Raw genomic sequence first — 22,733 nt, forward strand, 5'->3', positions numbered from 1 at the left:
GGGACCAGGTAGGGAGGAAGAGAGGGCAGGGTAAGGCCAAGAGAGCACCGAGGGGAGGGAGAAGGAGAGGAAGGAACGCGGGAGGGGGTGGCCGGGAGAGCTGCCAGCGGTGTTACAAGCAAAGGGTTTTATCGAACACAATATGCCCAGAAATAAAAGGGAGTGAAACAGAAACCCAGCAGCCGATAAGGCGGCAGTGGCAGCGGCGGCAGCCGGGCAGCCGGGTATGGAATTACCGCAGTGACCTTGAGCCAGACCCTGTCAGGTGGAGGGAAGGACACTGAGAAGGCCAGGCCGAGAGGCCAATTCAGAGATGGGGAGATGGTGGGGGAGGCGGGAGGCAGGAGGGTACGGGCTGGGGGATGGGAGAAGGGCCAGCAGGGGGCGGGGCAGGCCACGGGGACAAGAGCTTCAGCTCTCTCCTATGTATGGGGTACCAAGAAGAACTTTACAAGGGACAGGAGCCTGCTCTTCTCAGGGCCCACAGCACTGGCAGATCTGTCAGGACTAAGGCAGCAGATGGCATTCCCAGAGTGGGGATTCAGGGAGTTGGGAGGAACCCAGATATGTTGAGTCACGTGCATGCGTTTACCCAGAGACTGTGTGTGCCCCCATGGGCCCGCACCCCTTCCCATCCTCTGCTAAGGTGGCTCTAGTGCCAGGCCCTTCCCCCCATCAGGTCCAGCTTGGGCAGTGGGGGAGTTGGCTGTGCCCTACAAGAGGAGTGAGCCCTAGCTCTACGCTTAAGTCAGCCCAAAGGTAGATGTCTCTTGGGGGCACTGGAGTTGGGTGGGGGCTGTCCTGAGGCGAGAGGTGCAACAGAGGCTGAGGAGGAGTGGGCAGGAGTCTGTGCGGAATGCCACCAGAGATGCTAGTCCCAGGATGGGGAGCGAGCCCTAGGAGGCCCCCTTTTGGGGGGCTCTAGGGAGGAAGGGGCGGCACGCAAGATGCCTCCAGGTTCCTCTGTGACCCTGCCCTCCTCGCCCTTCTCCCGGGGACCTGGAAGGGAGACTAAGCCCCAAGCCTTTTAATGCCAGGCAACACCGCTGATGACGGGAGCTTACCTCCGGTGCAGGCTCCCTTGGCCCCAGCCCCGGGACCACAAGCAGCCTCTGCAGTGACCCTCCAACCTGCGCAGCAGGGGGATGGCACAGCCTCGGGAGTATCCCCAGAGCCATCCACCACGGACCCTCGTCCTGGAGACCAACCCTCTCCCAGGAGGCACAGACCCCTCGGAAGGGCGGCTCAGGGTCCCCAGAATGGGCGGCTGCTCTGCCTCCTGCCTGCTTGTCTTCTGGACGCCAGGCAGCACTAAAGAGGAAAGTTGCTCAGCTGGCCAGGCAGGTCTGCCTCAGCAGTAACAGGACACAGGAGGAAGTGCAGGGCATGTTAACCCCTTCCTGCTGGCCAGGCAGGCGGCACCTTCAGAGGTGGGACGCCTGCCTGCTGGCTGTCCCCAGGAGGTGCAGATCTGGAGCCAGTGCTGGTGACCCACTCCCATTCTGCGGTGAGTTAACCCTTCCTCTGCCTCCTCGGGGGAAATGAAGGGTGGGGAGGGGAGGCTCCAACACCCAACCCTCCCCTATATTCCTCCTCTGGGCCAAGACCACCATTCCCTGGGGTTGGCCCTTTGGTGGAGAACTGCCTTGTGTGGGTTTCCATCTGGTCCCCTCGGCAACCCTGAAGGGGGCATGAGGACTTCAGGCACAGCGCCCTCTCTGCGTCTCTGACGTGGGATCAGATCCGATCGGAGTGCCCTGCTCTCTCCAAACCTCCTCCCATGTCTCAACTGGAGGATGCTTGAGGCCCATGGGGTCCTTATCAGAAGCACCCAATGCAAAACCAAGTGGGTAGGAGACTGTAGCCACTCTTCAGGTCTCCCCCTCTCCCTTCTGCTGCATCAGCATTTAAGGCCAATAAGCCCACCATTAGCACAGTTGTTCTTCAAATTCTGGGAGCCTGGGGCCCACTCTGCACAGGAAGCCTGGCCCAGAATGATTATTACTGACAGAGAAGAATTTATGGTACCGAGTCTGAGCTGACAGCATGTTTCTTTGCAAGAGTCATCTCTCATCCACTTCATAATTCTCTGAGCAAGGGAGGGAGCAGAAAGTCCAGAGGCTGTTTTTAAGGTAGAAAAAATGGCTCAAAGAGGCCAGGTGGCTTGGCATGGGGAGGGGGATAAGCAGGCTAGAATCCAGAATAATCTCTGGCTGACGACAAAGGGATCTGGCCTTTAGGGTTTAAGGGTGTGGTAGCATATGATCCTCAGGGACTGGGACAAGGCCCTTGGACCCAGTGGAAGTGTGAGTACCTTAGGGACCCAGGTCCCATAGTGTCTAGTTCTCCCCCTAGTCACACACTTTGTCATTCTTGGTGATGACACTTTGGAAAGACCTGGCTCCAGGAAGATGCCCCCAAAAGTGTGGGTCAACAAAGGCCAGAGGCAGGGGCTACGAGGGGTGATGCTCTCTGTCCTGTCACCTGATTCATTCCTTGTCCTGCTACCAATTTGCTTTTCCACTCCTCATCCCACACATCACCTCCCCAGCTGTGTTTCTCTCTCCTCCTATTGGATGGCTCCAGGAATGGGGAGGAGGGGAATCCAAGGGCAGGTGGGATATGGGAGGACCAGGAGCTGACTTCATCAAGATCTGACATTCAAGACATGGAGGCATAAAGGAAGTGGTAGGAACCTAAAGGTTCTTTATTGATTTGTTTGTTAAGCAGTTTCGCAGAAGGCAGCTCAGGCACCCAAGTCAGGTGCAGAGACGCAAAGGCTCCTTGACATTCTCTTTGGGGCTGAGCTCATCAGCCAGGACCAGCAAGTCAGTCACCAGGGCATCCAGCAGCCCATAGACCTGGAAGAATGGGATGAACATCACAGGCAAAGGTTCACTCTCTGGAAAGCACGTGCACAAGGGAGCATCCCCCATGCTGCGAGATGGATGGACACACCTACACAAGAGGGACAGCTGGAGAGGGGAGACAACTAAAGTTGTGTAGATAAAACTAAATTTTCTGTAGGACTTTTGTTTTTGCAAATAGTTTTTTGTTTGTTTGTTTGTTTTTTTGCTGCTTTGGGTCTTCGTTGCTGCACATGGGCTTTCCCTAGCTGCAGCGAGCTGGGGCTACTCTTCGTTGCAGTGCATGGGCTTCTCATTGCGGTGGCTTCTCTTGTTGCAGAGCACGGGCTCTAGGTGCACAGGCTTCAGTAGGTGCAGCACACGGGCTCAGAAGCTGCAGCACACAGGTCCTAGAGCACGTGGGCTTCAGTAGTCGTGGCACATGGGCTCAGTAGTTGTGGCTCACGGGCTCCAGAGTGCAGGCTCAGTAGTTGTGGCACACGGGCTTAGTTGCTTCGCGGCATGTGGGATCTTCCCAGACCAGGGATCAAACCCATGTCCCCTGCATTAGCCGGTGGATTCTTAACCACTGTGCCACCAGGGAAGTCCCAGTTTTACTTTTTGAACCAGACTGGGGCGGTAATCCTGCACTGCCCCTTGGACATATGGGGACATTAGAGCCAAGAGTGATTAAAGGGGCAATTCCAGGGAGGCCCAAGGAGCAGTGCCCATTTAGTCCCTTGGGGTGACCCAATTCTACCCTGGCCTCCTGGAGACCAACTTTCCTTCCAGTAAGATCACAGATCCACGTACTGAAATGTCTCCAAGACTCTACCCTGTGGTGGAGGCTGGACCACACAAGCCTCAGCAAGTTGATTCTGAATTTCAAAAAGCCAAGCAAGAGACTACCCCACCGGTCCTCAGAGCCCTATGATTACTTTCTAGACCCCATGGAAATCCACAAATCTCAGTGATGTCACCAACAGCAAATGGAGCTTCTGATTAAATGTGATCTGAGTGTTCACGCAACGCACAATACAATCTCGGCTACCCAGCTGTCCACACCGGAGGAAGGCAAAGCATTGCCGTTAGACTCCTTGATATATCAAACATGGCTTTGTGGATCTCCCCTCCAAAACCACCACCAACAACAGAGAACAACAGAACATGACACATGGGTGAATCCCTAAAGACCTACTGCTTAAGAACACATAAAGTCTCTCCAGCGTTTCAAAACCCTTACACTTGCTGGAAATTCACTCTAGGTGGTGCTCACGCAAGGAACACATCTGCCAAGACGCACCTAACACAGAGAAGTGAGCACGGCAGAAAGGAAGAGGCTTCTGCTCTGTCCCCCCGCTAGAATCTGTTTCCGGGTGGCAGCCAGAGTGATCTTCTAAAGCATGAGTCGGACCACATCACTCCTCAAGTCAAAACACTGTGTCCTCACAATGGCCTACAAAGCCCCACGTGACCCGCTCCCACTTGGCGGACTCTCTGCCCTTCTGTCCTCCTGGCTCACTCCCTCTTCTGCCACAGCACTCTTCCTAGATGTCAACATGGCCACACTTCCCTGCCCTTCAAGTCTTTGTTTCACGTCACCTTCCAGTGAGGCCCACCTACCCCCGCCCGGGGCCTCCCCATCCCCCAGCCCTGGTCTCTCTCCTTTTCCCATAGTGCCCATCAGCCAGCATACCAGAGGTGCTCCTTATTCATGGGGTCTGTCTTGAACAGTAGGATGCCCTTCACAAAGGCAGCTCTGCTTCCATCACAGTGCAGTAGGCACTTAATTGTTTGTGGGAGAAACAGAGTGAATGAGGGAGCCAGGGAGTGGAGGAAGGTATGCAGGGCAGGTGTGAGTGAGGGGAAGGCTGAGTGCCGGGCTCTTGCGCTCACCTCAGTATGCAGCCTCTGGGTGTATTTCTCCATGACCAGGGGATCTATGGGTTCCTGAGACGGGATGATGCTGTCAGGGGCAGGGTCTTCAGAGGAAAGCCTGTCCCGACTTGTAGATTTCATTGATTTCTTGTCATCCTTTGCTTTGTGCTTCTTGCTGTTTAAACGGTCCTGCGTGGAGAGACAGAGACAAGGCCAGCCTTCAGTAGCTCCTGGGGGAGGTCCAGGACTTTCTCAAGAGCAGCTTAGCGGGGAGCAGGGGCATCTCGCTGGAGTGACTGCCCACCTTCCGCAGCCCCTCCTGTCCCTTCCCCAGCCCACGCCCCCAGGCCCAGACGACGTGCCACCTGCCTCTTTCCCCGGTGGCAGCTTGGCTCCTTTTTTCTCATCTTTGTCTTTGATTCCCAACTGCTTCTTTTCTTGAGATGGCCCTTTCCGGTCCTCCTTCCCCACTCTCCCGGAAGTCACCTTCACTTCTGTGACAGCAGGTGACTTTCGATCTGAGGGAGGTGACCGGAAGACAAACGGCCTGTGGCCTGGCTGCCCCCACAGGCAGGAACTGGGAGAGCAATGGGCCCTGGGCCAGCGGTGCTCTAGCTGTTTGAGAGAATCCCCACAGACGGGGAGCAAGGCCCTGGTTCAGGTGCGCGACCTTGCGGAACAGGACCGTAGGGCAGGGGTGAGAGGCCCAGGCGCTAGTCCCGGCGCCACCACTTCCCCACGTACGGGATGGCAAGTCACCTTGCCTTTCTGGGACTCCACCTGTAAAACGTGGGGACTGAGCTACGGTGATTGTTAAGGGTGTTTCTAGGTCCCCAATTCTGGCAGCAGATAAAAAGATAGCAAGAGGCCTACCCCATGGACCAACCTAACAGAGGTTCCACCAGAAGCGTACAAAGGACTGAGGTGCCACTGCTGCCCGGGCAGAGCGATGGGAGAGACCACGCGGGGGGATGGCTGCGCAGTGTCTGACCTTGCTCTTCTGGCACGTGCAAGTAGATGGTCTCCTTCTCAGGCAGGTCCAGCAGAGCCCTCAGCCACAGGGAATGGCTTACCAGGCTGTCAATCACATCTCGCCACAGCTGCAAACTGGAGAGCAAGATATATTGGAGAAAAGCCATCGTCCCTCATTCGCCCTTGAACCTGTAGAGGCTTGGTCCTTCCCTTTCAAGACACTGGTGGTGCCAGGGACTGCCACCGAAGCACCGTGCCTCTGTCCAGCCAGCAGCCTCCCTGGCACCCATGCAAGTGCTGGGATGGGGATCTGGCTTCCCTCGGGTGGTAGCCAAGAAAAAGTGGCCCAAGGATAAGGTTAGATCAGTCCTGAACTAGCTCCGTCTCGAAACCATGGCTAGAACTGGAGCCGGTCCCCCTGGAGGGGCTAGACTTGCAAAAGATTTCCAGGACAAGGCTCCTGGGGGTGTGTTCTGAGGGCCTTGCAAAAGACCCCCCAAGCCTATCCAAGCAAGTGGCAAACAGGCGGTGGGAGATTGGCACCCAAGTGAGGCTTTTCATGGAACAGGTCCGCTTCTCACTGCCCTCTGCTCTCAATCAGCACTCCTCTGCTCATTGAGAAGGAACAAGGAAAGAAGGGGGAAAAGGTCGAGGTGCTTACTCTTCTGTGACTCCTCCCCAGAGGGCAGCTGGCATAGGGAGAGCAGCTGTAGGGGCTGCTGCAGCAGCTGCCAGACCACGGAGCGTGTGCAGCATCTTCCAGCAACCTGACCTCCCAGAGAGCTCAGCCCCCTCGAGTCCTGGGACTGCCTGCCCAGAACCCCTGGCCACACGCCGCAAAGGGGAAGGGATGGGAGCAGCTCTCCTGGGGGCGGTACCTACCACATCTGGTACAGGAAGTCGGACTGCGACGGCCGCGGTTCCTGGCACAGCTCCAGGGCCGCTTTGTTGAGCCAGATTAGGGCATCTTCTCTCTGGTTCTCCTCAGGGAGTGCCATCACTACCTGGCCGGTCAGAGGTACCATGGGCAACCGTTCTGCCCAGGACACCAGGGGCTCCTGTGTCCTCTACTAACAGGTGTGGTGTGGTAAGGGCAGGTGGCCAGGAGGGGATGCAGCCATGGAGAGTCTGTCTGGGTGCCTTCTGTGGGAACCTGGGCCCTCCCTCAGAAATCTGCACCCATGAACCCCGTTCCAAGGTTTGCCAGGATCAGAGAAGGAGCCCCTCCTGCACCACAGTGGCCTAGGCACCCGAGATAAAGAGAGATGACCAAGAGATTGCTTTCTCCGGGCCCTTAGAAGGTTGTTTAAGGCCCTTAGAAGGCTGCCCCTAAACTGGGGCAGCTCAGGCCAGAAGCACTGGCACCTGGCTATGCCTGCGCCCTTCTCTACCAACCCCCGCAGGGCTGGGGAGGCACCTTTCTGAAGTCCTCCAGGCAGAGGTTCCACTCTGGTGGGGGAAGGCCTTCTAGCTCCCGGGAGCTCCGGACACTCTCCAGGTCTGGGCTCCCCTCCACCAGGATCTCCTCCATGATGCTCTTCTGCTGAGAACCCAGACCAGTCTTCTGGGACCCAACAGGATTTCGGGAATCCCTGAGGGCCTCACTCTCCTGCCGGGGCAGTTGGGGGTCCAACGCTGGGCTCTTAAGGTGCACAGAAGACTTGACCTTCATCGAGGCCTCCTCCCAATAGGCTGACGGGGCCGCAGCAGCCTGGGCCCTGGGACTGAGGTGCTCCTCCTTGCCCGGCCTGGCCTCCTCAGCCTTGGGGGGCAGGATGGTGTACTGGCACCACAGTCTGTGCAGGTTTTGCACCACTTGGTGCTGGTAATGCAGCTGCAGCAGAGACAAGGGAAGACATGTGATGGGGAGGCTGCAACATGGGGGACCCAGAGCCCGAGCCAGCCTGCTCCAGCTTCCCGTCCCCTCGAGAGCGCCGATGGAGGAGGCTGGCAGGAGCTGCTGGGCCCAGAGGGGCTCCCCACTTCCCTTTCAACATAAGCATCTCCAACTTAAAGCTTTTTACACATTTGGGCTTCCAAGGAAGATTGAGTTTGAATTAAGACGTTTTTGAAGCTCTGTTATCACCAAGCATCCACTTACACTAGCTAAGTTATCTTGGGCAAATTACTTAAGCTCCCTGGACCTCAGTTTCTCCCATATAAAATGAGGATATAAATAGTACCCATTGGGCTTCCCTGGTGGCGCAGTGGTTGAGAATCTGCCTGCTAATGCAGGGAACACGGGTTTGAGCCCTGGTCTGAGAAGATCCCACATGCCGCGGAGCAACTAGGCCCGTGAGCCACAACTACTGAGCCTGCGCATCTGGAGCCTGTGCTCCGCAACAAAAGAGGCTGCGATAGCGAGAGGCCCGCGCACCGTGATAAAGAGCGGCCCCCGCTTGCCACAGCTAGAGAAAGCCCTCGCACAGAAACGAAGACCCAAGACAGCCATCAATAAATAAATAAATAAATAAAATTTTTTAAAAAAGTAACAAATGTTGAAGTACAATTGGTGTCTTTAAAAAAAAAAAAAAAAGTACCCATCTCACAGGACTGCTGTGGAGAAACTGAGTTACTCATGGGAGATGCTAAGAACAGGTCCTGGCACATCAAAGGTTTTGCTATTGCTTTCTCCCAGGGCACGCACAAGGGGCGGGGCCAGCGCTGGGCCTGTACCCGAGGATTTCTATGGTGGAACAAGTCCTCCTCGGTGAGATAGGCGTCCACAGGTGACTGTGCACGCTCCGGGGTCAGGATCCCCCTCAGCAGCTCCTGTAGCATGCTCTCCACGATGGTGACTGCTTCGTGGGAAGCCAGCTTGTTCTGAGGAAGGGAAGGTGGCATAAGCAGCAGCTCAGGCCTCCAAAACGCATGTTACATCCTTGGGGCCACACGGTTTGGGCCCTGTTGAGAACGTGGCTTGGCCACATGGTCCGTGTCACAGAAATAGTAGAGGGGCATCTTGTGAGAAAGGCTGGTCCTATGGTCAGCAAGTAAAGCAGACATTACATTTGTCAAAATCACCTTTGTTCACCAAGGGTTGAGCCCCAGCTAAAGTAGCTGGCTTGTGTCTGGGGGCCACGATGAATAAAAAAGCACAGCCTTCTCCAGAATCCCACAAAGCACAGCACCAGACGGCCAAGCTATGAGATGGACTGGGGCCGGCGGATCCCCAGTTCCCACCTCATGCTCTCTCCAGGGTGCCGGCCCCGCTAGTTAAATTGTTCTCTCTGGTTTTGCCTGGTTTTGAAGTCATGCCAGTTAAATGCAATTCACCTGGATAGTACCAGACGACAGTGAACAGATACAGTACCAGTGCAGAGGGTCATTCGTGGTGTTTGTACTCAGATGAGTACTTCCATGCGGTCTGCATCTTAAGGCCCAGTCTCATCTCTTTCTAATGCAGTAGGGCCGAGCATGGCGAAGCTCAGAGCTGCCCCTTCTCTGGCCTGCCCACCCATCTTTTATATCACAAAGCCTCGAGGAGTGTGTTTTGAGCAAGAGTGTGTTTTTGAAAAGTTCACCTCTTGGGCTGGGAGAAACAAGAGCCCTGCAGGCAATGCCAGAAAGAACACTAGGTTAACCTACCTAGTGTCTACAGGGGCCAAGATCCCAGGTCCCTTACCTCCAATAACTTCCTCTCATCCCTAAAAATGTCCTGGGTCAGGGAGACTGCATGGAGATTGACCTGCAGGAGAGCGCCTCCTAATAGGGTGGGGTGGGTTCCAAACTCCCAACACTCCCTGAAGATCCCAGCATTCAAAGACTTAAAGAAGAAGGTAAAGTTTCTAGTTTCTCCAGGCAGAATCACACCTGAGAGGGACAGACAAAGAGGTTTTCACCAAGTAGGAGCCACTGAGCCCCAAGCCTGCGTGTATAAAGTTAACTAAGCCCTGGTTAGGGTGACCAACTGTCCCAGCTTGTGTAGGACTGAGGGCTTTCTTGGGATGTGGGACTTTGATTGCTAAAACCGGGAATGTCCCGGGCAAGAGGGACAGGTGGTCGTCCCAGCCTCAGGCCTGTGCATATGGGTAACTGAGCATCTAGAATGCTTCTGCTAGCGCCCGTGTTCCGCTTCCCACAGGTGGCTCGCTCCCCTGTGTTCTCAAGCGTTCCACCGTTCCCCCAGCTGACAGCAACAGTTAGGAGACAACACACTGCACAGGATGGGAGGGACAGGCGGGAAGAGGGGCTCACACTTGCAGGAGCTGGGCATTAGCTAGACTTCGGCTGCAGGAGGGGTGAGTGGGGCAGCTTCTCCCAGGTACCTTCCCGATTGTTGAAGTAAAACCGCTGCATCCTATTCCTCTTCAGGTCTTGGAAAGAGTCCAGCTGGGACCTCCGCCGCCAGTCATACCAAATGGCCACTGTGCCATTATTGACCACGGTCAGTTCTGAAGATGCTTTCTCCCCTTCTAGAGTTTCAAAGGTCAAGCGGACAGCAATTCCAACATGCCTCTGGGGAGAGTAGAGGCATGAGAGATGTCTCTGTGGGAGGTCCTGGCCTAGGGTGACCAACTCAGCCTGGTTTGCTGGGACTTTTCCGGGTTTGGCACTGGAAGTCTCCTGGGCCTGGCCACCCTCAAACAGATAGGTAGGGGACTTCCCTGGTGGCGCAGTGGTTAAGAATCCGCCTGCCAATGCAGGGGACACGGGTTCGAGCCCTGGTCCGGGAAGATCCCACATGCCACGGAGCAACTAAGACCGTGCGCCACAACTACTGAGCCTGCCCTCTAGAGCCTGCGAGCTACAACTACTGAGCCCGCGTGCCACAGCTGCTGAAGCCCACACGCCTAGAGCCTGTGCTCTGCAACAAAGAGAAGCCAACACAATGAGAAGCCCGCGCACCGCATGAAAGAGTAGTCCCTGCTCGCCGCAACTAGAGAAAGCCCGTGTGCAGCAACGAAAACCCAATGCAGCCAAAAATAAATAAATAAATAAATATTTTAAAACAACAACAACAACAAAAAAAAACAGATAGGTATCATACCCCAAAAGTGGCTGTCCCTGCCATCAGCAGTAAAGAGAGGAGATAAAACAGATTTTTAAAAACATTTCTGTTCCTTAGCATCTGAAGAATATTTTAGAACCTTCTTAAAGCCATACCTGTTTGAGAAGGTTTGCTTATTTACATGTTTGGGACTAGGTACAAACTGGGTGGCTTGTGACACTCTCTTTTCAGCCTTGTGACTCTATTCTGGCTCAAGTTAGCGTTGCTGTTACCATTTTCAGACATATACTGAAAGCATGACCAGATAAAAACTCAAATGGGAGACTGTGCAGGCTCCTTGTAACTGCCACAGTCACCCTGGGACTGCCCCACAAGGGAGGCCCTTCCAGCAGGTGGGTGAGGGTGAAGGCAGTTTTACCTTGTCCTCTGGGTTACTGCCTCGGATCCAGCAAGCTGGCTTCCCACAGAACAGCAGAGAAGGGCCAAGAATAGGCATAGGGACCTCATCAGGGTAATTGGCCAATAAGTCTCTGTAAGAAAAAGCAATGACTTATTTTCCCTGAGTCTGCCACAGTCTTACCACATGGAGCCCACGGAAATGGTTGCCAGAACATCTGGAGATGTGCCCGGCTCTGCCCTCCAGTGGAGCATCATCGGCTCCATCCTGCTCCGTTCCAGTAGCGGGAGGTTCTTGGACATAAAGAGACTCTTCACGCAGAGCCGCTCAGCACTGGGAGAGTCTGGAGGGGCCCCATTTATGAGCAAAGGAATGTCTAGGAAATCTCCACTAGGAGCTGGTTGCTGGAAGAGAACAGATGGCAATAGTAAAGTGAGCACAGGTGTTCCTTCGAATGGGCTAGAGGAGGGGTGACAGCCACTGGCGAGAGGCTGGGATGGAGGCACCCTGATTTCAGGGAGGGAAGCTTGCCCTACAATACTTGAAGGTGCTGGGGAAGCCACACTCTCCAACCGCTCTCCCTAGGGCCCAGGCCCAACTCACAAGTGCACTGTGTCTTCAGAGGAGCTTTCCTGGCTCCTTTCAAACACTGAATATTCTTCCACCGTAACAGTGGAGAAAGGCCGCCCTTTGCCCACCACCTCCAGGCCATCAATATCCTCAAAGAGACAGAGAAAGGAAAGGTTAGCTGACTGAAGACAGGCACCGCCCTGGGGGCCTTCAGACTAGGCACAGACTACCAACCTGCTGGCTAAAATCCAGCTCTGCCATGACGCTCTGTAGTTCCTTGCGTCGGTAGATCAGAAACAGACTCCGATCCCAGGTGTAGCGGTACCAAGCATCCTTCTGGGCTGGCAATCCTAGAGCAGGGTCCAAGGACCCTCAGCACAGGCTGCTGCCACGCCCCCTTCCCCAACCACTTTCAAGGGCTCTGAGAGTGCCCATTCCAGCACCGTTTCTGAAAGAGCTGAAAACACAGCTTCCCTGTGAGCTGGGCTCCCCTCCTCCTGGTCCCACACCTACTTCCTCAGCAGCCCTGCACAGGACTCCTGCAAAATTAGCTTCCAAACCATCAAATCTTTGGGTTATAATAAAAGTAACAATAGCAGCTACCTTTTATTGAGTGTTTAACAATGGGCCAGAACCTCTTAATACACACCATGTCTCATTTAACCCTTTCACAACCCCATGAGTGTTTTACAGATAGGGAAACTGAGGACCAGAGAGGTTAAATAACTCACTGGTGTTCACAAACTCAATACAGCTGGGATCTGAACCCAGACAGTCTGGCAGCCTTTAAAGCAGTGCTGCCCATTAGAAATATGAGGCAAACCACAAATGCAAGCCATGGATATGTAATTTAAAATTTTCCGGATGCCACGTTTAAGAAGAGTCTTAAAAAAAGATGGAATTGATTTTAATAATACAGTTTAACCCAATATATTAAAAATCTTATTTCAACACGTAATCAATACAAAAATTATTAATAAAATCTATTTTTTCGAACTGATCTTCGAAACCCAGTGCAATGCTTACACTTACAGCCCATCTCAGTTCAGACGGGCCACATTCCAGGTGCTCAGCAGCCACGGTGGCTCAGCTGCAGCAAGGACAGCACCGCCCGAGAGTCCAGGCTTCTGCCTGCTCCTTCCACCGCTGCTACCGCGGTCTTACTGAAGAGAGGACTGAACCTCCACACCAGAGCCCTGATCTTTCACCTCTAGCCAGTCACCTTTACAGCCCACTCCTCACCCATCTCCACCTGGATGGAGCGGGGCTTCCTGATGTGAGTGACTGGTTCCACGAGGCCACGCTGAGTTTTTGTCTTCGTCATTACCAGACCCGTCATTTCATCTCCCAAGTATTCCGGTTGACTCCAGAACCCACTGGTCAATTCACAGCCCTGGTGATGGAGGACAGATGAGTCAGATCACCTGAGCACCCTGGAGAGAGGCTGGTGGGGAGCCTGGGAAGACAAGAGCTCCACAGACTACAGATGCTCCCTCTGGGGGGTTCGCACTGCCCTGCCTTGAGAGCAGGAGAGAAGCACCCACTTTCTTATTTTCAGGCTGCCCTGTTGTCCATTTACCTGGCTCCAGCCAGGGCGGGTTGTTCCGGGTACTGACATACCGGAATACAACATGGCGCCCCGGGGCAACTGAAAGCTGGAGCCTCAGCTTTTAGGAGACAACACTAAGACGAAGACTATTCTAATAACTTAGTGCCAGTGAGTGGTCCTCAAACTGAGTAACAGCGACCATCACAGGCCGAATTACTTACCTGGCCAGTCCCTGAACGATCAGTAATAGGGCCAATAATAGAATTTAGTAAAGACCTTGAGGGCTTAACAATGCTTTGCACTGGATAGATTTCTTTTTGTCCCCAGCTGTCCAGACCCCTCCCACAGGGTACCTGGGAATGCTGTCCTTACCTTCCCATCAGGCCGTGCTGGCAGTGTTCGGTCAAGGAGCTCCCGTTCCTCCTGGATCTTTCTGTAGGTCTCGCCCGTGTGCATCAGCAGCTCGCCGACTGGCTTCTTCAGCCGTTCTAGCAAGAGAGCCAAGAATGCAGTCCCGCCACCAAATCAGAACAAACAGGAGCCCGAGCTCTCTGCACTGGTCAGCTCCAGTCACTGGGCTGATTTCACGACCCACTAAGAGCGAGAAGCACTTGGGATTACTCAGCACAAACGTGATCAGCCTGGATCCAGGTTCTGGAGGTGGAGGGAGAGAAAAAACACAGCAGCAGAGCCTTGATGCCATATGAGGCCAGGCAGGAGCCCTGTCCACTCCGCTCACCACTGAGGGTTTCCTGCTGCTTCTTCCGAAGGGCTATGTTGCGCTGCCAGTTTTTCAGAAAGTTGTGCTGAAGAGGTGGGGCCCAGGGAGGATGTGCCTTCTCTCCTTTGGGGGCTTCCTGCTTCGGCTCTTCTTTAGCTGAGATGAGGGTCATCAGACAGGGTGGGGTGTGTATCAGCTCAGCCAGCTGAAAAGAGCAACATGAGTGTGGAGGGCAGGAAAAGGCGTTGAACTGGGGCGGAGCAGGCTTCCCCAGGCCTAAATCCCTGCTGTCCTCCCGCTCTGCTGAGTCCCTCCTTTCCAGGACCCCAAGGTAGCAAGTGACAGAAAGCAAATCGCAGAACAAGGGGGGCTTGGACGCTGCTGTCAGTCCCCTCTCGCCTAGAATGGGAACTCTCGTTCTAAGATTGTGGTCAACGTCCTTTAATGTGTCTGTCCTCCTCACAGCTGGTGTTGACACCCTCACCTGCTGCACGACTGAGCCATTTTTTATTGGACCCCAGGCCTCTTAGCACCTGACCAATCAAGAGATTCTTTGCCTGGAACCAGAGAACTAAAGAAACTGAAAGACAGACAGACTCTCCATGTGGCCCTGGGAGCTGTGGGGAGCCACCTTCCTCCACCACGTGGACTGAGGAGGAGAGCAGGCCAGTCTTTCGAGAAGGGGAGGTAAAGCCGGGGCACAGAGGAGCAGAGGGCAAGGAGGGAGCGTGGGCTCAGTCTGACGGGAGCCAGACACACTCTCGCCTTTGGGGTCCTCAAGGCACTTCTGTCTCCTTATAGCGAATTCCTGACTTCAGCTGAAGCTAGCCTATGTTGGCTTCATTATTTGGGGGGGAAGAGTCACTTATCACCTCAGATTCTGGGGCCCAGAGCCTGGACTCTCTCTGCAACTGCAGTCCTGCTGGACTCTGCCAGGTGGTAAGACCGCAATGACATCAGTGACTTGTCTCCCCCCAGGCAGCTCTGTACAAACAAACCTGGGTGTTCCCTCGAGCAACTGCAATCCTCTTAAAGTCCTGGAGACTCCCCAAGATGTGGTGGGGCAGGATCTGGTCACTGCCATGGAGGATGTCACCTGGCCCTGGGGGTAAAAAGAAGAGGGGGGAAGGTAAGCTATAGCCAGCTGGTATAAACGACTCAAGAGGCTACTCTCTGATGAGGACCTGGCATCCCCTCCAGGATGACCCATGAATTCAGATGCCAGGGCCAAGGCTGGGCATACCAGAGTAGTCCAGGGGCTTCGTGGCTGCATCTGGAGTAGCAGGATGTGCTACTAAGTGGCAGATCTTCTTCCTATGATCCTTGGGTTTGAGTTTACGGATGATAAGTTTCTGGGTAATTGCAGGTTTATCTTCTGTTTCAATAAGGTGAGGAATATGTTGCTAAAAAGAAATCAAACGAGGAGATTCCACATGAGATCAGGAGGAGGAAAAACACCACCCTTCTCCTCTGTCCTAATTCTTGGTGGAATTCCTGAAGGCAGACAAATCTGTTTCTCTAGATCTCTAGATCTGTCCACATGTTCTGTCGAGGAAATGCCTGTGTAAGAGCTATGAGGCTTAGTAACATCCTGGAAAAAAAAAAAAAAAAACATCTCATGCCTCCAGATAGTTCAAGTGAGAAGTGGCTGACTCTCCCAGGGAAAGCAGGGGGTTCTATCCACATCTGTAACTTTGCTTCTTCAACTCATCTTCCCTTATGTGAAATGGGGATGGCAGCACTTGCCTCTATGGGAAGCAAATTACTTCATTCTCTCTTCCCTGTGGTTCTATATGAATCTTAGAAATGTTAAAACAAACAACATGGTAAATTCCTGTAGATGCAAAAGTGAACAGATTTATGTTTGATGGATTTTTCCATGGAATTAGACGCTCCCTCTGAGTCGGGAGGCAGTGGACAGACAATGGACATGGTTGAAGTTCTAGACAGCCCAGGTGGCAAGGAGAAGTTCCTGCAGGAAGGGATCCCTGGACTTCATCCTTACCTTCCTCAAGTCTTCCTTCTTAATGGCTAAGGCACGAATGTCATCTCCTTGTAGGACATTGCTAACAGGTTCAGGTTCTTCCTGAATGGGTGGTGTGGGCTGTTCAGGTATCTTTGCCCGCTTCTTTTCTAAAGAGGAGCAGAAAGTTCAAGCGCTTAAAAATAGATATATATTAGAGTTCATGGTGGGGATGCAAAGCTAGCCACCTGGATGGACAGCAGAGGCTGCCAAGGTGGCCTGGGCAGCACTTTGCTGGGGTGACAGGAGTTCTCTCTTGTAGGTTCCCCCCGCCACCACAGTGACCGAGGCTTCTGTAGCTGGAACTGAGATCAGAAGACGTTCCATTCCAGGCTGTGCTACTTATAAGCTGGACAACCTTGGGTACGTCACTTAACCTCTCTTGGTCTCAGTCCTCTTTTTACAAAAGAGGAAGCTGGACTAAATCAGTGCTTCCCAAATATTAGTCAGGTGTCTGTCTCAGAATCTCCTGGAGGTTTCACAAATACAGCTTCCTGGCTCCTGTGCTTTTAAAACTCCCTAGGTGGCTCTGATGCACAGTGCTTTGGGACAACTGGATGAGATGCCTTCTTACCCTCCGATCCATTCTTCTGGGTGAAGGCATTGAGTTTCCTAAGACACTGATGAAAATTCAGATGCTCTGGGGAAAGCAGAACGTTTACCACTGACCATTTACTTCGCATTCTTCATTTAACAAATACTGCTTAAGCATCTTCTACATGTCAGGCACCGTGCCAGGTTTTGAGGATATAAGACAAAGTCTTAGGCTTCAAAGAGCACATGCCCATGGGAGACAAGACTGTCAAACAGAATGAAGTAGGGTGACTATGGGAGCATCCAGGGGACCCCAGTCTGGTGTGTGGGGTGGTCAGGGAGGGCTTCCTAAGGAGGTAATTAGACTGAGAGCTGAAGGATGAAGAGAGACAATGGAAAGAGAATGGAGAACAGGAATTCCAAAGGGCATAGCATGAAGAGGCCTAGAGACAAGAGAGAATGGAGCATCTGCCTGGAACTCAAAGCATGTGTTTTTAAATAGCTGGAATGCAGCGAGGTAGGAGGTAGGAAGCAGCATCTGGAGAGAAAAGTAGGAGCCATATCACTAGGAGCTTAGTGAGCCGTGTAAAGGACTTCAGTTTTTAGCCTGTGGACCATGACATGGCAAAGAACGGATTAGGGGGTGCAAGACTGAGCACAAGATTATTTAGGAGTCTACTGCGGTGGTGAAGTGGTTGGCGGAAGTAGCTTATGGGCCTGGAGGAAAGTGGAGCCATCTGAGCCTGTATCTTCCATGCGCCATGCCAGAGCACGGTACAGAGGACGCATGGGGCGGAAGCAAGTTTCTTCCCAAGGAGGACAAATTCCCTGCCTTCCTTCCACAGAGGTGGGTTAACAGTTTCAAATGCATCCCGTTCCTCTGGCGGGTATCCTCCTGTCTGCTGCCGCCCTCTGGTTCAGAAAGCTTTGATATAAGGCCCTACACAAAATAATCAAGAGAAAACCTAAGCACTGTCTTTAATGACTTTAAAACACAACTTGGTTTTGTCCACTGTTTCTCACAGTATTATACTTTTTAAGAAGAAATATCATTAAAACATCAATGCAGGTGTTTTTGGTTACCAAAATCAAACTATTTTTTAGAAAATGCCCACATACTCAGTGACAAAAAAAAAAACCCCAAGCCAGAATCATTCTAAACATAACTCTAGGGACTTCCCTGGTGGCGCAGTGGTTAAGAATCCGCCTGCCAATGCAAGGGACATGGGTTCAAGCCCTGGTCCGGGAAGATCCTACATGCAGCAAAGCAACTAAGCCTGTGCACCACAACTACTGAGGCTGCGCTCTAGAGCCCACGAGCCACAACTACTGTACCCCACACACCTAGACCCCGTGCTCCGCAACAAGAGAAGCCACTGCAATGAGAAGCCCACGCACCACAACCAAGAGTAGCCCCCGCTAGCCGCAACTAGAGAAAGCCCGCGTGCAGCAACAAAGACCCAATGCAGCCATAAATAAATAAATAAATAAATTTTAAAAATAAAATAAAATAAACATAACTCTAAATTTTGCTATCGGCCAGAGTCCACCTCCTCAGCAATGGGGTCAGCGGAAACTCAGGAGCATCTACCAGTCAAGCCACATGGCCCTGTGCACACAAACACACATGGGGCTAAATGGCTTGACAGCGAGTTCTGGTCCCATCCTCGCCATGTGTGGAGATGCAGACTTAGGTTTTGATCTCTACTTCCCCTCTCCCTTCTACACAGTCACCAAAGTTGGTGGTAGCCCAAGAAAGAATTGGTACTAGTTGAAGGTTCCCTTTTATAGGTAATTTGGTATTATTTATATTCTCCAGGAGATTTGTTTCCTCTGTCCATCACCCTGGCTGGTTCTACATCTTCTCAAGGGATTAAACATCTCCAGATACATGCTTTTTACTGATGGGTGTAATTACGCTAATTACCATGTGTAAATTTATAAACCTTCAACATTGCTGAAGACTTCTGAAATAGTCAGTGCAACTCTGGTCTAAGGTTTTTCTAAGATGGTTATCTTCAATGTAGTACAATACATGCTCTGCTACTGTATAGTCAGGGAATGGTGTGTTCTAGTTAACATTCACAAAAAGGATATATACATTTTAAACTTCAATTCACCCTAGAGAATGTGAATATTTACCAAGTACCTTCTATGTACTATAAGTTACAGAGAAAATGGTATAAAAGGTTAAGATATGGCTCCTTCTCTTGAGGAACTGAAAGATGCAGCAGACACTAACAGACACTAATCATAACCTAAGAGCCTAAATCAGTGGCACAGACAATAGCTTCGGTTACGCATCAAAGAAGGAACAGACGGATGTATATCAGAAAGGTAGGGCTCTAAGGAAAGGTTCAGAAGAGCAGCTGCAGGGGTCAGAGGCAGCTTCACCAGGTAAGTTAGACCTTGAAGGACCAGAAGGCCTCGCATAGGCAGAATAGCAAACAGAGGTGTTCCAGGTAAGATCACATCAGAGCAAAGGTGGAGGTGGGGCTGAGCATGGCATATTGAGGCATGGTGACACAGAAGGCCTGCAGAGGAGGTGGGGGTGATATTGGGGATGAGAGGAAAACCAGGTCCTCATGGCTTTGTCAACAAAGTCTGAAACATCTGATCTTCCTCGTCGGCAAGGAGGAGGTTTGGTTCAGGAGAGTTGATGAAAGCAGCATTTCAGAGTGACTCATCCTACGAGGGTAAGCCAGGTGGACAGGAGGGGCAGAGACAAGTTGGGGAGGCCAGGAAGGAAGGATGATCCTGTGGGGGTCATTTCAGGGCCTGTGGGAGGTTTCCACAGGTCAAAGTATGTCTCACTACTGAACTTGTACAGGGCCAGCTATTTCCGGTTCTTTGGTCTGGAAACCCAAGCTGAGTGGGGTTCCTGGTGAACCACACAGCTGGCACTTCGCCCTTGTCCTGACAGCCGTGAGGGGGTCAGAGACCAGCCCCCTTGCATGGGGCAGTCAGATGACACCTCTGCTGGAGCTAGCCCAGGCAGCTGGAAGCAAGGGGCTCAGGTACGGTGGGAGGGACAGGGTTGTCAGAGGGGGAGGGGGGAGCTATGGAGAGAGAAGAAAGCTGGACTCTATTTTTTCTGCTTCTTGTTTCATCTCAATGTTATTCTTTATTAGTGTTGATTAAGGTCTTCAGGAAATTCTGACCTCACAGGTGCACTGGGGGAACCAAGGGAGGGGCTGTCCCTACCTGGGCTGAGCTTTAACTGATGGTGGAGAGGGATCTGGTACTGCTGGGAGTCTTCCCAGTTTCTCAGCACAACAGCAGGGAGAAACCTAGGAGTCAAAGGGCTCAGGTCCCTAAACAGGTTTAAAGTCACAATATTTGCTTGCCTTTTTGCTATAATTCAGAGTTTTTGGAGAAACACAGTGAAAGATTACAGTTGTTGATTAACTTTATTATATTGGGTGGGGGGGAGGAAGTATTGCCTACTACATTAGAAGCTTCCCCCAAGATATTTAGGAGGAAAAAGGTACCTTGCATGCTTCTTTCTTTCCTCACCTTAATACATGTTCTTAAATGAAGGGCTATTTATTTATTTATTTTTAAATTATTGTTTCTGATTTTATTTTTTTTAATTTTTAAAAACTTTTTACTGAAGTATAGTTGATTTACAATGTTGTGTTAATTTCAGGTGTACAACACAGTGATTCAGTTATACACACATATATATATAATTTATTTTTTCAGATTCTTTTGCCTTATAGTTTATTACAAAATACTGAGTATAGTTCCCAGTACTATACAGTAGGTTCAAGGGCTATTTAACAAACTAAATTTCCTCTTATTAAAAATAAATATGTAATGAAAAAAATCTTTCCTTGATTTGTTTACAGCAGAAAGTTCAAATCTGATCAGCTCCCCAGAAACTAGGTAAGCAGGAGGCAGTACCTAGGAAAGCCCTTGACTGCCCTTGGGAAGGAAAACCAGCTATTTTTCTCTCTTTCTTTCTTAACTTTTCTTAACTTATATCATGAAAGAGCATCTCAATGTAGCCTACATTGGACTTTTATACTATGAAGAAGCATTAAATAAAGGCATTCTTCCCAGGCCTCCCAGGGAACCCTCCTGTCTCCAGGCCTGCCCCCTCCTCACACTGAGCTCGCACCACAATCTGAGGCTGGGTCTCCCCAAGGCCTGCAACTTTCTGTTGCAGTCGGCATGCCGACCTTCTGACCTAGCATGTAAAGCCAGTTTGTGGTCTGGTCCCTGATCACCTGTGCAGTCCCCTCTGGCTCTTTTCCCCCTTCTCCACACTCACCACCTCTGCCCTGGCCATCAATGTCACAGTTCCATGCCTCAGCTGACGCTGCTCCCTAGACTTGGAAAAGCAAATCGCTTTTTTCTTTTTTTTTTTTTTTGACTAGCCATAAATGTCATCTTCTTCAGAAAACTATCCCCCCTAACTCCACCATCCAAGGCTTGGGTCAGGTGCTCTGATCCCCCTTAATACCTATGGGCTCCTATATCACAGCCTTTATACTTGATCGGTTTCTCCTCCTCCGTTTCCTGAGGTCTGGGGTCCCACAGTTACCACCGATAGCGTTGTTGCCCAGCACAGTGCCCACACACAGGTATAGGGCACGCCTTGTCCCGTACCCCATTCCCGCGTGATCTTTACCTCCATCCTGGTGTCACCCCCATCCTCCAGGCCCCGTGTCGTGAATCCCAAGAACCCCTGCCCCTGTCTGGCTTTCCTGAGCTCCCAAGGCAGCCAGCGCCAACCTTTCACGCTCTCTGGGGACTCCAAGATTCTGTTCGTAGGTATTCTAAGGCGGGACTCCTTCTTTAGAGACTTCATGGTGCCGCCCGGGCTGTGAGCGTGGCCCTGCCCCGCCGGGACCCGGAAAAACCGGGCTGTGAGGCAGCTACTGCGACCCTGCGCGCGCCCGCCCAACAGAAGCCGCCCGGGCGTCCATAGCAACCAGCGCCTCGAGCGGGGGCGCGCACCCACCGAACAACTTGGGCGGAGACTGCTAGGAAACCACCTTCTTCATCTTGCCGCGCCCACGCGCCAGCCGCAGGCGGCTCTTCAGGCGCTGACCCTGACCCTGAGAACACCCCAGACCCGGATGGTGACGTCACAGGAGGCGCCGGCGGGCGCCGACGAGGCAGTAGCCAGGCGGGTGGGGCGGAGCCAGGCGAGGGAGGGGCGGGGGAGAGAAACGGAGGAAGCAACTAGGGGCTCCGCGACCCTCTCGGCCGTTTCCCGCTGCCCCCGACGCCCACCACGGCCTGCAGCCCGGCTCCTGCTGTCCCTCGGCCCCTCCGCACAGCCACCACGGGATCGAGCCTTTCACGCGGTGCGGAAAACCCCTGATTCCCCCCCTGGACTTCACTTGCCCGGTGGCCCCTGCTTGTCCCCTACACGGGCCGGGTGACCTGCCCCGCCCACCAGTTCCCAGACGAGCCAAGCTTTTACCCCGACTTGGGGACTTGGGGCCTTCTCACGCTGTGTGTTTCAGTCCTTGGAGATGCCGCCCTTGACCCCCAATTTAAAGTAACCTTCTTGGGCTTCCCTGGTGGTGCAGTGGTTAAGAATCCGCCTGACAATGCAGGGCACACGAGTTGGAGCCCTGGTTCCGAAAGATCCCACATGCCGCGGAGCAACTAAGCCCGTGAGCCATAACTACTGAGCCCATGTGCCACAGCTAGTGAAGCCCACGCGCTTAAGAGCCTGTGCTCTGCAGTAAGGGAAGCCACTGCAATGAGAAGCCCGCGCACCGCAACGAAGAGTAGCCCCCACTCGCTGCAATTAGAGAAAGCCCACGCCTGGCAACGAAGACCCAATGCAGCCCAAAATTAATAATAATAAAATAAGTATTTAAAAATCTTAAAACAAATAAAGTAGCCTTCTCTGTTATCTCAACTTTATAAATGCACCCAGTATATTTTTTTCCCAGTCCTAACGCATTCTGGAATTATTATGTCTGTTTGAGAGTTTGCCTGCTGTCAAGCTCTCTGAGAGAGTATCAACGCTGTGAGAGCAGGGCTGGCTTGTCCTTTGTCCCCATCCCAACTCAAAGTTTAGCACATAGCAGTGGCTCAGAAACTGTGTGTGGAATAATGAAGGGGCTCTAGAGCGGGACAGAACTGGATTCCAATGTCAGCTTTCCCTGTTTCCTAGCTGTGTGTTCTTGGGCCAGTCCCTTGATCTCTCTGAGCTACAGTTTTCTCAAGTAAAATGGAGGTCATAATGCCTCCCACACAGGGCCACTGTAAGGGTTAACTGAGAGTATGCATTTAAACTACCCAACACAGTAGCCTCCATAAACTG

The 22,733-nt window shown here is 52.4% G+C and overlaps 1 protein-coding gene across 2 annotated transcripts; it reads right to left on the reverse strand.

Moving 5' to 3' along the window:
* Window positions 1-2,682: 2,682 nt before the first annotated feature.
* Window positions 2,683-21,547, reverse strand: MYCBPAP (MYCBP associated protein). 2 transcript variants are annotated; one of them, XM_067021938.1, is made up of 19 exons: window positions 21,411-21,547; window positions 15,890-16,017; window positions 15,128-15,287; window positions 14,883-14,986; window positions 13,903-14,089; window positions 13,536-13,651; window positions 12,857-13,007; window positions 11,849-11,964; window positions 11,648-11,763; window positions 11,066-11,177; window positions 9,965-10,154; window positions 9,322-9,509; window positions 8,373-8,519; window positions 7,114-7,530; window positions 6,579-6,700; window positions 5,716-5,831; window positions 5,094-5,242; window positions 4,743-4,913; window positions 2,683-2,861 (listed from the first exon to the last, which is right to left on the reverse strand). In XM_067021938.1, the coding sequence occupies exons 5-19, from the start codon at window positions 14,054-14,056 to the stop codon at window positions 2,760-2,762; spliced, it is 2,367 nt and encodes a 788-aa protein (XP_066878039.1). In that variant the 5' UTR covers window positions 14,057-14,089; window positions 14,883-14,986; window positions 15,128-15,287; window positions 15,890-16,017; window positions 21,411-21,547; the 3' UTR covers window positions 2,683-2,759. The 2 variants fall into 2 exon arrangements, with proteins under 2 accessions (XP_066878039.1, XP_066878038.1); XM_067021937.1 differs by having other exon boundaries at window positions 21,182-21,514.
* Window positions 21,548-22,733: the final 1,186 nt, after the last annotated feature.

Source organism: Kogia breviceps, chromosome 19, assembly GCF_026419965.1.
Source record: "Kogia breviceps isolate mKogBre1 chromosome 19, mKogBre1 haplotype 1, whole genome shotgun sequence".
NCBI lineage: Eukaryota > Metazoa > Chordata > Mammalia > Artiodactyla > Physeteridae > Kogia > Kogia breviceps.

Coding starts and splice junctions, on each gene's coding strand:
- MYCBPAP (XM_067021937.1), bottom strand. CDS start 21,257: ATGAAGTCTCTAAAGAAGGAGTCCCGCCTTAGAATACCTACGAACAGA. Junction 14,090..14,882: donor TTGCTCGAGGGAACACCCAG/GTTTGTTTGTAC, acceptor TGCTCTTTTCAG/CTGGCTGAGCTGATACACAC. Junction 13,652..13,902: donor GCAGCAGGAAACCCTCAGTG/GTGAGCGGAGTG, acceptor CTCTCTTGCTAG/AACGGCTGAAGAAGCCAGTC.